This window comes from Musa acuminata, chromosome BXJ3-7 (assembly GCF_036884655.1).
Source record: "Musa acuminata AAA Group cultivar baxijiao chromosome BXJ3-7, Cavendish_Baxijiao_AAA, whole genome shotgun sequence".
In the NCBI taxonomy this organism is placed as follows: domain Eukaryota; kingdom Viridiplantae; phylum Streptophyta; class Magnoliopsida; order Zingiberales; family Musaceae; genus Musa; species Musa acuminata.
Window position 1 is genome coordinate 6,523,665 of NC_088355.1, and position 19,814 is coordinate 6,543,478.

The 19,814-nt window shown below is 40.1% G+C and overlaps 3 protein-coding genes across 3 annotated transcripts; all 3 read left to right on the plus strand.

Annotated features, from left to right (window-relative positions):
• Positions 1–1,422: 1,422 nt before the first annotated feature.
• Positions 1,423–6,079, plus strand: LOC103991196 (mitochondrial outer membrane protein porin 1). The gene is made up of 6 exons (XM_009410554.3): positions 1,423–1,559; positions 1,659–1,726; positions 4,574–4,684; positions 4,953–5,042; positions 5,143–5,351; positions 5,536–6,079. Exons 1-6 carry the CDS (start codon positions 1,517–1,519, stop codon positions 5,840–5,842), a joined length of 828 nt encoding a protein of 275 aa, XP_009408829.2. The 5' UTR covers positions 1,423–1,516; the 3' UTR covers positions 5,843–6,079.
• Positions 6,080–8,390: 2,311 nt separating this feature from the next.
• Positions 8,391–10,338, plus strand: LOC135642116 (homeobox-leucine zipper protein HAT5-like). Its single transcript, XM_065157984.1, has 3 exons — positions 8,391–8,848; positions 9,305–9,678; positions 9,789–10,338. Exons 1-3 carry the CDS (start codon positions 8,728–8,730, stop codon positions 10,095–10,097), a joined length of 804 nt encoding a protein of 267 aa, XP_065014056.1. The 5' UTR covers positions 8,391–8,727; the 3' UTR covers positions 10,098–10,338.
• Positions 10,339–11,563: 1,225 nt separating this feature from the next.
• LOC135642482 (pectate lyase-like) lies at positions 11,564–13,609 on the plus strand. Its single transcript, XM_065158676.1, has 5 exons — positions 11,564–11,896; positions 12,010–12,670; positions 12,751–12,854; positions 12,931–13,069; positions 13,151–13,609. The coding sequence occupies exons 1-5, from the start codon at positions 11,706–11,708 to the stop codon at positions 13,364–13,366; spliced, it is 1,311 nt and encodes a 436-aa protein (XP_065014748.1). The 5' UTR covers positions 11,564–11,705; the 3' UTR covers positions 13,367–13,609.
• Positions 13,610–19,814: the final 6,205 nt, after the last annotated feature.

The window sequence follows — 19,814 nt, forward strand, 5'->3', positions numbered from 1 at the left end:
TTTACTGTATATATCAAATATTTCTAATGAGTATTTTTTTGTGTGTGTTTCTGGCCGAGATACATTTAAATAGAAAGAACGTGCAATCCTCCCAACTGTGCCATATAGTGTTTTCTGACTCAGATTTCTAGTCTATCTTTGTGAGTCCAAAGAAAATAATTACAGTCCATAACTGCAGAAAGAAATTTCTATACATCCACCACAGCAGAGACTCCAGCATCTCATAACACTACCAGATTTCATTCTGGAGTTGACTCCATCACACGTCTGTAAACAAGTCAACCATACATGTACTTCTTCCACGGTTTAAGTCAACCATCATTCTTTCAATCCAGCAGGAACAGAGTGATTTCGAGTTGTCTTTCCACCACCTCTGCTTCCATCACAATCAACTCCAGCATCCCCGAGCAGTATCAGGTTCTGTCCTGGAGTTGACTTCCTTCGCATCACACCACAGTTCTCCATGATCCATCAAGCAGAAATTGATCTATCCTGTATCTGATGACTTTCTTTGCCTTCATCGTTTGTAGTACTTTCAAGCAAACACATTAGAAATCAAATCATCATGGCTCATTAAGAGATTGAAAAAAATAATATTAATAATCCCACATCCATAAAGATCAAAAGAATCAAATTATATATACCAAGTTTGATCCATAATATAAAAGGTAAAAAGAATTGAGTTATAGATATCAAACTTGTTCTATAACCTAAAGATATTGAGTGATCCTCTAACTTAATATATGTTATTCTTATATTTCTGGCACGCTTGAGATGATCTTAAATATTTAAGATCATCTCAAGCGTGCCAAAAATATAAAAATAATAATTAATTTGAGTCAAGATAATCAAGATCGACATATATTAGGTTAGATGTAAATTCAATTAAAAAACTTAAATTTTTAGATTATATATGACTCAAACTCTCGAAATTATCTTAACACTCTCTCGGTCATATCAGAATAATTAAATTAACTTCGACTAAAGAATTAATATTCCTATATTTCTACATTGTTAGCACTCTCGGGATCATATAACCAACATCCTTCGAGTTCTCTATATAATTCATTAGAATAGTTGATGGTTTTAATAGTAGAAGTTAATATTAATTCCAAATATGATAATTTCACAACGAAATTTAGGTTTTATATTTTTGGAAAATGTTAAAGAAATAGAAAATTACTTTCCTGATATTTTCAAATTAAAAAAAAGAACTCATAAATAACCACGTGTTCTATCGCTTGCAACGCCATGTGGCAAACTCCCGACACCACACCGCTTTTTTGCTACCTAATCATAGAACTTCGATCACAACCGTTCAAAGACGATCGAACGCTGCGATCAGAGATCCATCCAACAACCGCTATCATCGGACGGTCAAGATTAGCCATGTTTTGTTCCCCAAGACGAGGAGAGGAAAAGCGCAGAACAATTTCCGTTGCCTCTCTCACCTCACACTCGACAGAGATCGAGAGCTTCTCTCCTCCTTTTGGTGCGATTTGGGGGCGAGGAAGCGATGGGTCCAGGATTGTACTCCGATATCGGCAAAAAGGCGAGAGGTACTCGTCGTCTAAGGAATTCGTGGTTCCTTTCAATCCCATTTCTTTCTTTTTTCTGCATTTTTTTTTGCTGATTTCTTTGATTTGTTTTGGATGCAGATCTTCTTTACAAAGACTACCAGACCGACCAGAAGGTCACTCTGACCACCTACACTTTGAATGGAATCGTGAGTTGCTCTTTTGATTCCGCCTCTTATTGTTCCGTTTGTGGTTGTTCTTGAAGTACCTTAGGTTCTCATCGCTCTAGATTCAGTGAGTTTGGGTTTGGTTCGCTTTTGATTGATGTTCTCGTTGTAATGGGTGACAGACGTCAATTTTTGAATGGATTGACCGGATGTTTTAATTCATTTGAATCATAAAGAATATAATCTTTCTATAAATACCTTGAAACACTTGCACAAACTTTGGGGTTGGTTGATTCTCCTTGGTGCTCCTGTTCTTGCGTGTATCTTATCTTATGGTTGAAGTCTTTTTTTCTTATTCTTTGAGATTGTTTGTCCAGCATCTAGACTTAAATTGCAGCGGAATAGCAATATGCTTGTAGAGTTGTCTATCTAGGTTTAGATTCCGAGCTTAAAACAAATACAAGAGAACTTTCGGCGGAAATCTTGCAACACCAGCACTTCATCTGTATGATGTTATTTTTCATGAATTAACCTCTTGTATACGCTTTGCTAAGGAAGTGGGTGATGAATATATATATATATATATATATATATATATATATATATATATATATATATATATATATATATATGTGTGTGTGTGTGTGTGTGTGTGTGTGTGTATATGTATGTATATATGTGTATATGTATATATATTTGGGTGAATTGTTTGGTGCACATTCGTCCCTTTGCTTGCTTGTTTGTTCTTTTCACCTGCTTTTGCTGTTTTCACGTAAGACTCGAAATCACTAAATGATGATGTTAATTTAGGAAACTGCATACTGCAGAGTAGGACTGCTTTCGGAAAAGGGAGCTTGAGTGAATGTGAAATTATGAAATGCTTTGAGTGCTTGGTAAAAAATAGATGAAAGCTGCATTTTAAATGCACATTGAAGCGAGTGTTATTTGGTAAAATTGTATTTCAAAAGTTCATTAAATATTGTGTGACAAATATATCCTTCTAAAATTTTGAATATTTATTCAAAAGTGAATATATATATATATTTATTTCAATTAATAAGTAAATAAATAAATGAATGCATGTAATCTTACAAAAAATTTCATATAACCTAGATATATAATAAATAAAAACTATAATCATATAAATAAATATAAAATAACTTTTGAAAATAATAAATAAAATTTCACCTTTTAAAATACATAAATCATGTTAGTTTCTCACTAATTCATATTGGTAATTTTGTTATTTTAAATAATATTATAAAGTTTTTGAAAATTTAAAAAATTACATTGGCATCTCGTAAATGTGGAAATGCTAGTATTAGCATTTCAACGTTTCTAATATAGCATCCAGGCCAAATGTAATTTGAAAAAAACTTATCAAACATTAAATTACATTTGAAATGTGTATTGAACCCTCAGTGCACATTTCAAATGTATTCCCAAACATCCTCTTAGATTATTGGATTTGAAAAATACTTTAAAATATCCACTATCTATGACAAAGGTTAGTTAGTAGTGTTGGTTGGGTAACCAAGACTAATGAGCTGGGTTAGACTTTAATCAGGATCATAGACGTGGCCAACTTAGCAAATGACCATGATAAGCCAACCCAGCCCACTTGGCCAACCTGATGTAGCTTGAGCCCGTCTAACCTGGTTTTATTTTTTATCTAACTCGTCATTGACGCGCCCCAAAATCTGATCAGACCCAATCCCTTGTAGATTCAATCCCTCTCAAACCCAATCCTTCCAAGACCCTGATCTCAAATTTCGTGAATTGATCTCATCCTCTTGCCTTTTCCTTGTGTTTGCAAACCTTCCTAGACCTTAATTCACTGGATGCATCGCTTTAGAATCCAGTGATTTACTATGCAAACCTTGTTTTGAGTCATGAGAACACCTCAATTGAGCTCTGCTTCCCATCTCATTGTCGTCTTGAACTAGCTAACTCTTGAGTGATGCTTGACTCCATTGATGCAAGATCTGGGAAGCATCAGTATACACAACCTTCCTCTTACAAGTAGAAAGACTATTTCGACGATCCTAAATTCTTATGCCTAGATCACAAACGGAGCATTCTTACCCGGACACAGATATTTGCTACTTTCTCAATTCTAAGGGTTGCAAGGAAAAAACACAGAGATGGCAGAAAAGCAAACTACGCCATGATTGTTATGGGATTCCAGGGCTCTGCACTGGCGCATATCTTAGATGGCCAAAATCCAAACTATACTTGAAATTTTGAGTACGTATCTGATATTTAGTGGCTTTGCACTGGATATGCATGAAAGCTTCCCTTCTACTTAACTCAATTATGAGAAAGACTGTAATATCTCTTGTTGGTAATGTTAAATTACACTGCTTCATACTCCATCAGTAAAATTTACAAGCTTTCTGTTCCTTGTAACAGAAATCTTGGTGCCCTGTGTTTGATATGTGTGAATTGCACTCTTTATCTTGAAAGACAATGTATAGAATTGGATTGTGAACTTCCATGATTCTCCATTGTCTTTTGCATTTATTTCTGAACTATGGTGTTTCAAAATAATGTCTGCAGCAGTTTCAAAGATGGTGTATGCTCTGTTCGATTTATGGTTCTATTTGACTTATTCCATTAGCTTTTCATTCTTGGTTTTAAAATGATTAGATAGTACAATTTAACAAGAAATACACAGAGAACAATACGATTTTATTGACCTTCCATTGGAGTGTCTAGATGCACAATTTGTAGTTGCTTTTTTTGGATTTCTAATAGATGTTGAGATGAACCGATGGCACATGTTAACTTGGTTACTGCACTTATTTACCGCTCTGTTGTGCCTAAGTTAACTTATTTACTGCCTAAATACACAGAAAAAATGTGATTTTTATACTCTTGTCTTTGTAGGCTATCTCTGCATCAGGCACAAAGAAAAATGAACTGATCTTTGGTGAGCTTCAGTCTCAGCTGAAGAATAAAAATATCAGTTTTGATGTTAAAGCCACTTCAGACTCTAAGGTAAGCTGTAGCTTCGTATTCTATGCTTCAAAAATTTCCATTTTTGTTAATCTAGTTTTCTTCCTATTTTCTGTCACATATTAATCACTCTGTCATCGTGTTGGAAACATGACCTAACTAGGTATATGATTGATATCATGGTGGACATAAATTTGTTAATCCTGCCATTTTATTCTATGTGGAAGTTGCAAGGTATATTGCTAGTATATGGAACCTTGAAGTTGAGACTGAACTTACTACTACTCATGCTTTTTCTTTCACCTGCCAGCTTCTTACAACTGTCACAGTTGATGAACTTGCAACACCTGGGTTGAGATCAATTTTCAATTTTATCATACCGGATCAGCAGTTGGGAAAGGTAGATATCCATTTAATTTTTTGTTGGTAGGAAAAGATCATATTTATTAATGCTGTATGCTTGTTATGCATCATGCTTTTCTATCTTTGATGTTTTGTAGGTTGAGCTGCAATACCTGCATGATTATGTGGGTGTAACTGCTGCTGTTGGATTGACTGCCAACCCTATTGTCAACCTTTCTGGAGTGGTTGGAACTAATGTCTACTCTGTCGGAGCTGATGTGTCATTTGATACTGCAACAGGAAACTTCATCAAGTGTAATGGAGGGTTGAGTGTCATCAATGCTGATCTTATTGTCTCATTAACTGTGTAAGTATATCCGAAATTGTTCATCCGTCTTTGTGGATATGGAAGCTATTTCCCAATCTTACTATGACATGCTAGAGGAATGTGTAATGTTGTCCTGTACTCTTCTTAGCTACTACTATTGTGAAACCAAACAAAAGATGTTATCTGGGTTCTTCTTACTTGCTGATTCAGAATTTTCATGCAGAAATGACAAGGGAGACAGCATAAACGCCTCCTATTACCACCTGGTGAGCCCATTATCCAGTACTGCAGTTGGGGCAGAGCTAACTCACAATTTCTCGACGAACGAGAACAGCCTAACCTTTGGGACTCAACATGCCCTGGACCCCCTTACCATTGTCAAGGCTCGCCTCAACAATTATGGCAAAGCTAGTGCACTGATCCAACATGAGTGGAGGCCGAAATCATTCTTCACCATCTCTGGGGAGATCGACTCAAAAGCCATTGAGAAGGGTGCTAAGGTTGGGCTGGCCTTGGTCCTCAGGCCCTGATGAAAGGACTCTATGGGTTATCTAGCATCGTCCTTCTGATTCCAGGACTTGTATGTTCATCTTCGTCGCTCCCTTGCAATGTCAGATTCTCTCTGTTTGGTACAAACGTGGCCTTGTAGGAACAGTAACTGTGTTTTCTCCTAATGGGTTTCAACTTCTGTCTTCAAGTCTCAAATCTGGTTAAGCTCTGCAAGCCACTATGCAGTTTCTTTTAGTAGTGCAAAACCTTGTTATTAATAGTGTGTCTTGAAATGTCTTTTTCTGTTTTTGCTTGAGGACTGATGATTCGAGTTTCTCCTTCGTATTACTAATGCTTTTATGGATCTTTTTGTTTGCATGCTTGGGTTTCTCTGCTTCCTTTTCTCACATTCGTCTTTCGTTCGGTTCTGGTCATGTAGCTGGTAACGCAGTATACTGTGTGCTTTAAGTGGTAGTCAACTGGAGTTGGTGGCGTTCTCTATGGGTGTCACTAGGATTTGGTGGTCCTTGTGTACATTTATATGACTGTCGAGTAAAACATCATCCATGAAGGACACGCAAGCCTGAAGAAGTGATAAATGTGCGAAAAGCTGCAGTTGCTGTGTGTGGACGGTGGAAACAGTGGTGTGGATGGAGAAAACCGAGATATAACACAAAGTCAACAGTGAATGAGGAGAAGGTTGAAACTCAATGTGTTGGGATCGATAAATCTGTCTATCGATGTATGATCGATACATAGATTCATCAGTGGTTTACTCGCTGATGGTCTTCGACGGGCAGCATCATCACCCACTTGACTAAGGAATAAATTAATTTAATTATCATTTCCACAATATCTATAAATTTCATCGCATATTTGTTTTTTTTATCTGATTAGCTAGTAAATGATCCTTATTCGTCTTGCATATATTTCCCATATTAATTATTTGTCGACACACTTCCCAGATCCAATTAACCAGTATTATAATTAGATGTAAATGGATTGGATGACTAACTGTGATCCAACATCTCAAGTCTTCGCAGCTAGAAAAAATCAAAGAACTCCCCACCGGTTTACGTGGACCCAAAAGGCATCATCGTCATCATGACATCGGCGAGGAGGGGGGACCGTAACAGAAGTGACACACCATGCCACGACTTATCTCTCTCGTGGGCCCCCCCGGCCCACGATTCTTTGCCCCCCCTCCCCCCTCCCCACCCTTTCGGATTCTTTGCATCCATTCCCTGAAAGGGACGCCATGTCGTGGCTGGGTCGTGGAGCTCTCGTTCACCTCACGCCCCAAAATGCTGCCATCTCCATCTTTGTGTACTTACTATGGTCCTTTGGTGCAACAACAGATCATGAGGATGCGTCACTGTTCTCTGCCACGAGAAGCAGCTCAGCTCTCGCGGCTTATGATGCGAGCAGGTCGTGTATTGCCAAGAATTTAGCTCCATGTGAGAACACTGCTGGAAGTGTCTTCGGTAAAGGATGAGCTGCATGTGAGAGGGCTTGGTTATCCTCTCAGCTTCATCATGGCTTTGGATACCAATAAAGATGGGTAAGCCATGCCATTAGGATGCTTGTTTTCTTGCAGCACAAGGTCTTCGAAGCATGAACATCTTGTGGATAAATTGAGCTTAAGATCGATCAAAGAAACATCAAAGAAGCAGCTCATTGTGACAAACAACAAGTGATCCCCGAAAACTTGTTGTGGTTTCGTAGTTTGTTTCATACCATGAAAGGCCTTCACAAGTCGTAGGAATCAGTCAATTCTTGACAGTGGTCAGCCACTCAGCTTCCCATGCAATGAGCATCCGAAGTTCATCTGCAATCATTCTGTGTTGAATTCAGAGTTAGAAATCAGAGCCATAGTTAAGGATCACCTGATCCTGCAAACATCGGATTCTTTTGTTGAAGCTTAGAATTCAACTGTCAAGTTGCTTCATGTATCTATCTGATGATCAAATGATCCCCTGTCTTTTGAGTTGGATGAACACAAAAAATTTAGAAGACAGGTGATGATGCCTTTTCTGCACAACAATTTACTTCATTTGGAGTATCTTCTCTTTAGTTCATGACACCTCTTCTTACGCTTCAGAACATCTACATTTCTTCCTCGTAGTAAGAAATGATGGTTTGTTCTGCTCATTCAAGGCATTTCTAGATTAGAAAGAATAGGTAATTTGCAAATATCACATGATGGTTTGTTCTGCTCTTTCTTTTCTTATTTATTCTAAATCATTGAGAAGTCATCTCTTTATGATTGTGGTCCTAAAAGAGAATACGATGCATGTCTGCATTCGCATATGGTGAGATGTATGTGGAGAATACAACCAATCCAAGTAGAAACTTATGTGCTAATTGCGCTGCATGACACCAGAAATTTCCTGCACAGGAGAACGCTTTGGATCTTCTCTTCTTTTTTCCTTCGGTGTGAAGAGAAGGGAGAAAGCTGGAGGGTGCTACGGTCATTATAATCCACAAGCTTTCTTTTTTCTGGACAAAGAGATAGGAGAGCGAGCAGGTCCCTATGCTTCCCTATATAACGCCATCAAACCCCTTCACAGTCATGGAGGATAAGAGAAACAGGAATACAAGTACCTAAATCAAATTCGATCATCAAAATCTTCTTCTTCTTCTTCTTCTGTTTGATTTATGATGTTGTAAAGTTATCTGTCAGCGCCGGTAGAAAATTCTGGGACTCATCGCTCCTTGTTTGTTCCTTCCATTTCATCCTCCCCTTCTTTTCTCATCCAAGGGATAGAAAGAGATGCGCTTGAGTGACCATCTTCCCCAGAGTCCTCCTCAAGTCTCGGCTGTGGTGATCACCAGCTTCTTCCGTCACTCAATGCAGAGAATTCATGTAGTGATTTGGAAGTGAGCATCTCAACAGAGAAAAAGAACTCCTTTTTAGATACGACAGATGATGGAAGGAAGGATTGATGAGAGTTCAGGTATGGCAGTCTTGTTCACCACCGACGGGATTTGCACCAATGCCATCGAGGCGTTGCTTGCTCCAGGATCCTTTGCCGGTGGATGTCCTGGTAATTGTCTCTTTTTCTTCTTAGATTCTGTTTCCTCTGTTTCTGGGCATCACTTCTCCTTTTAAGAGGCATTACAACTTTGCCAAGAAAGCAGTATCTATTCCTCTCTTTGTTCCTTTTTCTTAATTTGGCTATTTTCTAAAATGTTTTTATATATATAATCTTGAGATTCCCAAATTTGATTATGTTGAATCCTATATAGAAACATTTTAGGATCATCTGTAGAACCATCTTAGAGCAGTTGCTTGCATGAAAAGCTTTGACTTTTTCTCGACTGTCAATTTATGACACATCTTCAAGTTTTAGCTTTCTTGTTTATGTCGGTATCATCCATCGAGGAACATTGGTCGTATCGTTTAGTCGTGATTGCACTCTTTGGAGCACACAGTTTATCCTTGCACTACAAGTTGCGTGTAATGTTTTCCCAGATCATGATCACCGTACATTCTGCTTCAGGGTCGCAATTCATGGTGAATTCCGATGGCAGTCATGGGAACAGTCTCAAGTTTGGGCTCGAGGAAACTGCTGATGATGACTTGGACGAGTACCCTCAGCGGCCGGGGAAGAAAAGGCGGCTGACGGCCGACCAAGTCGAGTTCCTGGAGAAGAACTTCGAGGTTGAGAACAAGCTTGAGCCGGAGAGGAAACTTCAACTCGCCAAGGACCTCGGCCTGAAACCTAGACAGGTCGCCATATGGTTCCAGAACCGCCGTGCACGGTGGAAGGCAAAGCAGCTTGAGAAGGGGTATGAATCCCTGAAGTCCAGCTACGACTCCCTCAAGCTTGATCATGATAACCTGCTCAAGGAGAATGAGAAACTCCAGGCTGAGGTGATACATCCATCAAAACAAGTCTTTTTCTTTGCAGTCGGATGCCATGATCAGCGGATGAAATCCACACACTGTGTGTGTTCTTATTGATCTGGGTTTCCATGCGTCAGGTGGTGCTTCTCACTAACAAGCTTCTCCAAGAGGAGAAGGATAGCAGCAGCTGGGAATCGTTCCAACTAAGGATCTGCCCTGACAAGCTGCAACCAGGAATTGATGCTCAGGTCATGCTCTGCAAGCAAGAAGACTTCAGCTCTGCCAACAGCGCTGTGTTAGAGTCGGAGAGCCCTCAGCATGTCGACGATGGTGGATACTCCAACCAATCTCAAGTCGTGGGTTGTTGTGGCTTCCTCAGGCCCGAGCGCCATTCATGCAGCAATGAGTTCCAGGTGGAGGATCAAGCCTTGTGGTTCTGGCCCTGATTAGAGCTTCCACATCATCCATGACCAAATTCCTGTGTCTTCTTCATCCTGTCTTCGTTTTGCTTGCTCTCGAGTGGTGAACTCTCGGCAAATAAAAAGCTTTTCAGGCGACAAGCCACATCTCATATAATAGCTCTTCATCTGTATTCGCATTTCTCTTCCTCGAATCATTTGCAGATACTGTAATGCTCGCTACTTTTGGTCCATACCAGAGTAAAGAGTGATCTATCCTTGAACAGCAGCAGTAAAAATTGCATTCGTTTGTGGTTGCTATTTCTTCTTTGACGGGTGGTGGTGGAAAGCAGTAAAGGCATAGCCCTGGCTGCCACAGCAGTCTGCACCGCAGCAGAAGGATTCTGATCACCGCTTTGATGTTGATCCGGAAGTGACGGATTGTGGTGGCGATTGAGTGTTTGGTGATGGTGCCGTCTGAGAGAGAGAGAGAGAGAGAGAGAGAGAGATTTAGATCATCTTGTTCAAGATGTATCCAGAAGACAAGAACCACAATACACGCTCTACATGAACATGAGAACGACCACGAAACGAAGAGTAGACCAAATGCTGCTGCAAGTTCACTTGGAGTCCGAAGAAACGTGAACTCTGCCTTCCGACGTGGCCATAATTCTTTTCTCTCCATAAAAAGAAGGTACGTGTTGGTGGGTCAAAGTTACGTGTACACGTGTTGGTAGCCCATCGAATCGCATGCTTCACGTGGGGGGTGGGCCATCGAACCCCAGCGCAACACGTTTCACCATCACGCGGGCCACCGTGTCGGCTTGTCCCGTGGGAAAGACGATCGCTCCTACACACCAAGACAGGGTTCGCGTTCAGTCTTGGAACCACAAAGCCGGCCCCATCTTCGTGGAAGTGCTTCGGTGGCAGTCTTGTGCGTAGTGACTGTCGAGTCAACAATTGATGTGGGCGTACAAGCGATGAAGTGGATTGTCCATTGTCATGATGCGATTGGAGGAGGCGTGGTGTGTGATTCTCATTCCTCCTTGTATAGTTGCATGGCAATCCACGTCGTAATTATCATTCCACATATTCTCAGCAGCAGCGTCAGATTTCTGGTCGTACCATGAACGTTGATGAGGACAAACTCAGGGAGCAACATAGGGGTTTACGTGCTTTAGGCTTGACAGCAATCGGATGGGTTGGTGCAGTGAGATCATCTCGGAAGTCCATCTAGCCAAGAGGTAGTGAAATTAACCTTTATTGTGACATAACGAGGACTTTATTATCAGGATCAGCAAGTATTTTAAGGATAGCCCCTCAAAACATAGTTGAACTCCTCAAATGCTGATCCTACATTCGCTCAAAACTGATGGATGTAACTCACACGAACGGCCTTCTCCTCCTCTCTCGGAGCATGCATGCACATCAAGGCTGTGGCTCCCCTCCTTTCTCTCCACTCTCCTCCTTCTATATTACCTCTCCAACACTCCAAACCCTCATCACAGGCCGGGAGGACAAATGACCCTATCCTTATAATCACTATCATTCCGGTCATTTGTTCTGTCTCGGTCTGCCTGATACTCCACCAACGAAAAATATTTAGCTATCATATACGGGGGAGGGAAGAAGAAGAAGACGACGATAGGCTTTACGATGGAGTACAAGCCGCGGTTCTTCTTCTTCTCCCTCCTCTTCCTGGCTTCCGCCGCCTTCACCAGTGCTCACATCGCCGACTACGACGAGTACTGGCAGAAGAAGGCTGCGCTAGCGCGTTCCCACGCCAACAATGCCTACAACCCCAACCCTGAGTCTGTGACCCATCATTTCAATGAGGCGGTCATGAGGTGTGCCGCGTAGTCTGTTTGCACATGACCATGGATGACCACAGAAAACTACGTGAATTCGATCAACGTTCGATGCCTTCCCTTGTTCTGAGTAATCTTGGTAATGGCTGCAGGGACCTGGCGAGTAACAGCACCAGGAGGGGCCTTCGCGGCAAGATGAGGAACGAGGACGGTGCATGCCAGGCGACGAACCCCATCGATCGGTGCTTCAGGTGCCAATCGAACTGGGTTCACCACCGCAAGAAGCTGGCCACCTGCGCCAAGGGCTTCGGCCGCCACGCCACCGGAGGGAAGAACGGGGACTTCTATGTCGTCACCGACTCGTCCGATGCCGACCTCGTCAACCCTCGGAATGGCACACTCCGCCATGCTGTCATCCAAGACAGGCCTCTCTGGATCGTCTTCGCCCATGACATGCTCATCCGCCTCACCGAGGAGCTCATCATCAACAGCAACAAGACCATCGATGGCCGGGGGGCGAACGTCCAGATCGCGTACGGCGCCGGCCTCACCATCCAGTTCGTACACAATGTCATCGTCCACAACATCCGCATCCACGACATCAAGGCCGGCAACGGCGGCATGATCCGGGATTCCGAGGAGCACTACGGCCTGCGGACCCGGAGCGACGGCGACGGCATATCCATCTTCGGCGCTAGCAACATCTGGATCGACCACGTCTCCATGTCCAACTGCATGGACGGGCTCATCGATGCCATCGAAGGCTCCACCGCCATCACCATCTCCAATAGCCACTTCACCCAACACAACGACGTAGGTTAAAACTCGGTGATATAATCCCCTCTGCGTTCTATTGCTCAGAGGACGATGACCAACTATGAAACATTGTTCAGGTGATGTTGTTCGGTGCTAGCGATGCATTCTCGGGAGATGCAATAATGCAGATCACGGTTGCTTTCAACCACTTCGGGAAAGGGCTTGTTCAGAGAATGCCAAGGTTATACACTGACCTCCTCCTCCTCCTCCTCCTTCACATTCTACTTGGATGCATGACGATCTCTTCTTCGCAGCAGATGCCGATGGGGTTTCGTCCATGTGGTGAACAATGACTACACCCACTGGATGATGTATGCCGTCGGCGGTAGCCAACACCCTACCATCCTCAGCCAAGGGAACCGATTCATTGCACCACCCACCCTATTCGCCAAGGAGGTAAACAAATACTTCCACCCTCCTAATCTTCTCTCAACTTCTACCAAATATATATATTCACATTCAACTTACGGTGTGTAGGTGACCAAGAGGGAGTACTCACCAGAGCCAGTATGGAAGCAGTGGTCATGGAGATCTGAGGGTGACCTGATGGCGAACGGAGCATTCTTCGTGGAGTCAGGAGCTCCAATTACCAAGCCCTACGCGGATCTCATCAAGGCCAAGCCGGGAAGTTTCGTGACCAGGCTCACACGCTTCGCCGGCTCTCGCCCCTGTATTCCCAACCAGCCATGTTAAGCACCTGCAGGTGGGAGCTCCATTGGAATAGCGTGAGTGAGCAACAAAGATCATGTATGTGCTGGAGGAGTCGAGAGGGAGAAGAGAAGAGAGCCACATGTAGACAGTGGTGGAGTTGCCAGGTGATTTCGCCATTGATCATGTGTTTCGATCATTTGCGATTACGAAGACCAGTTTTGGTTACTCGTTATTGTCGACATATTTATTTCTATATTTATGCAATAACACATGTTCATATTTCCACATGCATCTCCTACAACTATATCTCACATATATATATATATATATATATATATATATATATATATATATATATATATATATATATATATATATATATAATTCAAGTAAAAATTTCTGTACTTATTTTATAAGACACTGTTAAATCTCCACAAATGGAAAGGTAATTTGAACATTTTACACTGAAGTCTTGTTGGGTAATTTGCGTGGTTCACATGGGTTAAATTACAACATTAGTGATTGCATCTTTGATCTATGAACACACATGAAAGGTAAGGAATGTATGAAATAAACATATGGAGAGAAATTTGTGATTTCACATATCCAAAGAATAATTATTGATTTATGTATAGGTTTTCTAACAAGTTCTTCACTCCATTTACATGTTTTTTTGCCTCCAAAACTAGCAAATGACAATTAATGCCCGTAAAGATCATTAGATGATAATCAAGTTTAATTTTAGACCCAAAATAATAAGAGTTAAATTAATTTGCAAGAGTCTAAGAGTATACTATCATCAAGTTGGGCTTAGATATTTTGGGCCATGATATAATAGACCTAACAAGTTAATAGGACGAATTCAATTTATTATTGGGTATGGTAAAAGATCCAAAGTGAAAAAAGATTTTATATATATATATATATATATATATATATATATATATATATATATATATAATAATAATAATAATAATAATAATAATAATAATAATAATAAAGACACATCATAGTATAAAGTCACTATTGGATTTAACTTTGATATTAAATTATGTAAGAATCTTAGTGAGGACGTGACGTCTTTAAACGAGAAAAATTATAACATCTCAATTTAATCTCATATTTAAAATAAGAAAAATTAAATTTATGATGGCTTGATGATTATATTATCATCTTTTTAAATTAAATATTTTGTGTCTATTTATGTAGTTAATGAATCACAGTGATGCTTGATGTATATGGAAAATCTTTGATTCATCGATACCAACATGGCTCATTGCAAGCACAAATTTGTATTTTGTATTTATCAAAGAACGAAAATTCAGTTTCTTATGTAATTTCAGCACAACTCAATAAAGAAGAATCAAATTTGCTGATAGAAATCATCACTGTGTAGTTGGAACCAACTTGCAATTATAGCCTATTTGTGATTACTTCAAGGGCGAGTCATAACTTCAACCATCTAAATATGATTTGAGTCACAAATTTCTTTTCGTTTTTCCTTTTTTGCAGACATAAAACATTAATCGGTTTGAATATTGCCAAGACGGATATGATCAACCTAAATGCAACTATGTCATAAGCTGTAGAAAATACAAGTGATAATTTCTTATTGAAATGTTTTATTGATTGCCTTTGTCTCTGACCATTATCATAATTGTTATATCAATCACTACTCTTGCTTAACAGACCGAGGAAATCACATAAATCTATTCCATTATACTAAGTATGATATACAATGACTGGTGTTTGAACACCCAGGATTTGAGGTCAGCTGATCCTCAACTGCTCTATCTTCATAAAGATTCATGCCAGTGGCTTTATATACACAAGTGCTAAGTGATTCCCAGTAAGTAGGACATGTCTGATCCTTTAGTCCTAAACAAATTGCTAAGAGCTGTCAAGTTCATTCATCATCTGATTCAAATCGGTGGGTAGGTGTTGTCAATCTTAGTTCCACAATCCCCTTGTCTTTTTATTAGACCAAGTGTTGATTTCTTTTCTTCCATTCCCATTGACAAGTTCATAGGGCATGAGCTCAGAAGACGACTAAGTCTGCTAATTGAGTAGACAATACAGTAATCGATCCAGTATGTTGTCAAAGTTGATAATTCTACAAGTACAACAAAATCACTAGTTTATTCTTCACCCAAGTTTCTACAAAGACAACTTGTACATATGTATAGTTCTATTTGTTTTTTACGCTTGATCTATATAATTGTCATCTAAGTTAGTGCCAATTCCGTGGAGAACTATGAGTTTTCGGTCACAAGTTGGCGATCACATAATAAATTAGACCATGATATTACTTGAATAAATGTGGCATTTTGAAGTGTCATAATCGAATATTAGAGTGGTTGTGTTTTGTCTGAGGGTGGTCAGTTGAGTTGATATTGCTTGCATGTCTGTGGTTGTCAACTATATATATGTGATTCTTCCTTGATAGGATGCTTGCAAAGTACACCTAAGATGTGAAGGAAAACCAAAACGTTGACTGTGTGGATAGATGATGGCATCACTAAACCTGTCTCTTTGTGATGAACAACTCATGACAGTAGACTTCTTGGGTGTAGATAGTTGAAAATGCCATCTTAGTGATGAACACGACATTGACCCGATTAATCCAGCAAACAAATAAAGAACATGAAGTGTAAATCTTACTTAGTAATTTCTTCTGTCTATTGCTTTTAATTTTTCGCAATTGATGTTGGAATGACCAGCACTTGATGAAAGGCATCGGCCAACTTCAATATGATAGTTGCAGTTTGGAGGCTTCCCTGTGTTTCAATAAGGCCACTCGACTTCCACATCTGCAATAAAGTGACAGGAGAGGCTGGACATGGAACTTTGATTGTATCTTGGCTGCATTAACTTTGAATACCTATGATGGATTTGGACTTTCTTTTACATTCCAATAAAACAAATAGAAGAATTCAATTCGGAGAAAATTAATTAAGTTTGGGAGACGTGTAAGGTAACATAATGAACTATTCCATTGGCCTCATTAAGATTTTGCTGCTGATTGCCTACCTCACCCCAGAAATTGAAATGGCTTGATGCTGAAGAAGTAAAAGAACACCATCAAAAGATGTGACTTAGCCTTGACATAATCATGTTTTGTTTTTTGGGGGGACATTGAAGAAATTAGATCCAAATCAAAGTTCAATGAGACAGTAGGACAAGGAATTCATGATTGTTGTTGGGTAGGAAGTCATCATCCATAATTTTATTTACAATCTAGAAGTCAGGCTTAATATGACCATAGACTTCAGCAAATCTATTAAGATCATGGAAAATCAAATAATCTGCCCTATTGTAAAAGGCAACAAAAGTCTATTAGAGCCATATATGTTGGCAATCTAAATGATCACTCAGGATGTACTTGGTTAATATTGTTGCTGTACTAAAAACATTTGTATTGCAAAAAATATTGTATCTCAACATGGATTACCTGTTCCTATTTTCTGGCCAATTTTATAAGACATGAGTTTTATGTCAGTCTCCTGTTCTTAATCACCTATAGAACACCAGGCTAAGCCAAATTTTGGAGTAAATGAATTGGTTAGCTTGTCCAACACATCATTAACTTTGCTTACAACATGAAACAGTTGACTGGCTAAATAACTATCAATAAATCACTGCTGTTGTTCTAGGGTTAGCTTGGCCTACTACTTAGCCACCATGGTTTCTTACGTCATTGATGCAATGAATGAATGGACGAAAGGTGGGTGACAGATCATGGGATAAGACAGATCATGGGATAAGGTAAACAGTTCCATTAATTAGATCTGTGTCCTCATTAAAAAAACTACTACTGATAAGCCAAACAGTCACCATTGAATGCTGACAACTACCGCACACTAATTGGCAGCAGGTCTTTGGAGAAGACCACGCATGGATGTTCACAGATCTGTCCAAGAACCAGCTTACATCTCCTTGTTGATCGTCCCATTTGAATCAATGAAAGACTCAAGTATTATTATGTTTCTTTTTTTCGCTTTTTCGACATAGAACGAAATATTGTGTGCGGAAAGAGAGTGTAGAAGCATGCATCAAGTACATCAAATAATTCATCAAACAATGACTTCTGGGAAGGGTTTTATCTAACTGAGGTCCTTATCTTTCTCCAACTTGATTATTTCTTCCGGCTGGTTTGACATTAGCGTCGAAAAATCATCCTCATATGGTAGTTTTAGATCCGTGTGAAGGACGGCTCTTATAGTACTGGATCTCTGTAGTATTTATGTACGCATGTATCTATCAGCATGACTACTGCTCAACTTCCAGTGATAACCCTATCTCATCTGATTGTATGTTAATATTTTGAAGAGGTTTGTTGGGAGTCTGCTATAGCCAAGTATGATGCCAAAACCAGTCTTATTGTAAATTGTGTATATATCATCATCATCATCATCGTCGTCGTCTTTGTGAGGACCAGCACATGATGCATGGGAGCTTTTAGGTCAATGGATGGCGGCGCTCCCACAGGAACTGATTCCTGTAATCTAATGGATCTGCCCGGGTGTCACGAGACACAGAACAGTGAGCATCATCCATGCATGTCTCCAGCCAATCAACGAGGTGTAGATCTCAAAAGTACTATATAATGTAGTTCTTCCATGATCATAACAGAGTTGACACCCTAAAGCATGCATGTGATGCATGAGCACAACACTTGCAGCACGTCAAGTTCTCATTGATCAAAGAGCTTTTCTAATGTCTGCTTGTGACAGTTACTCAACTGCTCGATTGGATCGCCATTGACAAGCTCTTAGTTTGAATCTGGAAAGGAAGCAAGACAAAGAAAGAGAAGAAAGGGGCCTCTCTGGTGCTGTTAAGTTTGATTTCTTGGTCAGCAGTTGCTGCGAAAGCATAGAGACTTTGATCGTCCAAATTGAACTCCGAGTCCACATGGTTGCTGGTGGCCAAGCGCAAGAGTTTCCCCATCATCTTCTTCTTCTTCAATGCTTATGGCCCCATGGATATGCAATGTTTTGTGTCTCAAGAACAAAATGAGATGGACGTGATATTGGTGGAGAATAATTCAGAAAGTGATAGATCTCAGTAGCTCATAAAGAAGATACATGGAGAAGACACTAAACTACTATTTTCATTCATCATCATTCTATCAATATCATTAACCACGACATATAACATGAACTGTAGCAGGTAATGATCAGTGCAACACACCCCAACTAACGAAAAGATAGAATAAGTTAATGATCTAATAATGAACAGTTCATCAAATAATTTGAGTTGGAACTACCTTGCACAATGATTGCTTTACACAAATCAAGTCAGCGGGCTCCAATTATGTCTGTCTGGGCCAAGTGATTAGTCTTCCTCTTTCCATGGAAGAGGTTCTTGGTATGAGCATTTTGTGCAGATGGTCCCCTAGCATGCATGTGACCGAGATAATTGTTTAGATGGGAGATTATTAACCTCTATAATTCTTTAAAAAGAAGATCAAAATCAATCTTTGATCTAGAAATGATGGATCATCGAACCCAGTCAGAAAAATAATACGTATCTGTGTTGCGGACTTGTTTTTCCTTTCCATGCATGTGCTTTATCTTAAATGTTTTTTGAAGCTAGTGCAACAATGAATCTCTCACATTTTGTTACGAGTATTGCCAGTTCCTAAGACAATCTTGCTCAGCCAAAATGCTTCCACACACATCAATTCTCTAACGAAAACAGCGACGAAGAGCTATCAGATCGATTTCGGCGTGTTTTTACAAAGAGAAGCAGATCTACTATTTCTTGGTTGTAACCTAAGGCTTTCATGGACAAGAAAAGGGCTTGTTGTTGAAGAGGACGACTTCAAATTTCCCAAGGTGATCAGAATTCCGACGATTATCCATGTCTACAAACTTATTATAAGACAAGTGCTGTAATTGATTCTTTAGATAGAAGTGCATTGCTGGTGTAGAATCCAACCACAAGGTTAAGCTTGCAATGCTTTGTTTACTGTCAACTTGCACCGTAGTCAAAGCAGTCCAAAAAACAAGTGTGCATGTGATCAACAAGAATGCTATTGCGTCTTCCCTTCTACTGGTGAACAATATGCAGGAAAAGGATTAGGTGCCCTTAGAGAGCGGCGCAGGGAGCGTTGCAAGTGTGAAGTTTGAAGGAAGCCGTGGATACCTTTCTTGTACTCAATGAAGACTAACAAATCCTAAACGTTGACACCCTACAATATATCAATGCAGGAGGAGAGAGAAGTGTCGTTTTGGATATACAGCCGTACAGAAGAACAAAATTATAGACTGCACTCCCCACGCGAGTTGGCCAATCAATTAGAATGACATTTGAGTCTAATTTCTGAAACTGTTCCAATGGGAACATTAATCAGCTAATTAATAGGAAACAGTAGTTGGAGTCTCAAGATTCAACTCAAGTCCTCTGGTACAGCTAATGCAGATCGATCTCTTACTTGCAGGTCTTTGGCTAGCTATCTTCTCACAAAAAAGAAGAAAGAAAGTCTTCC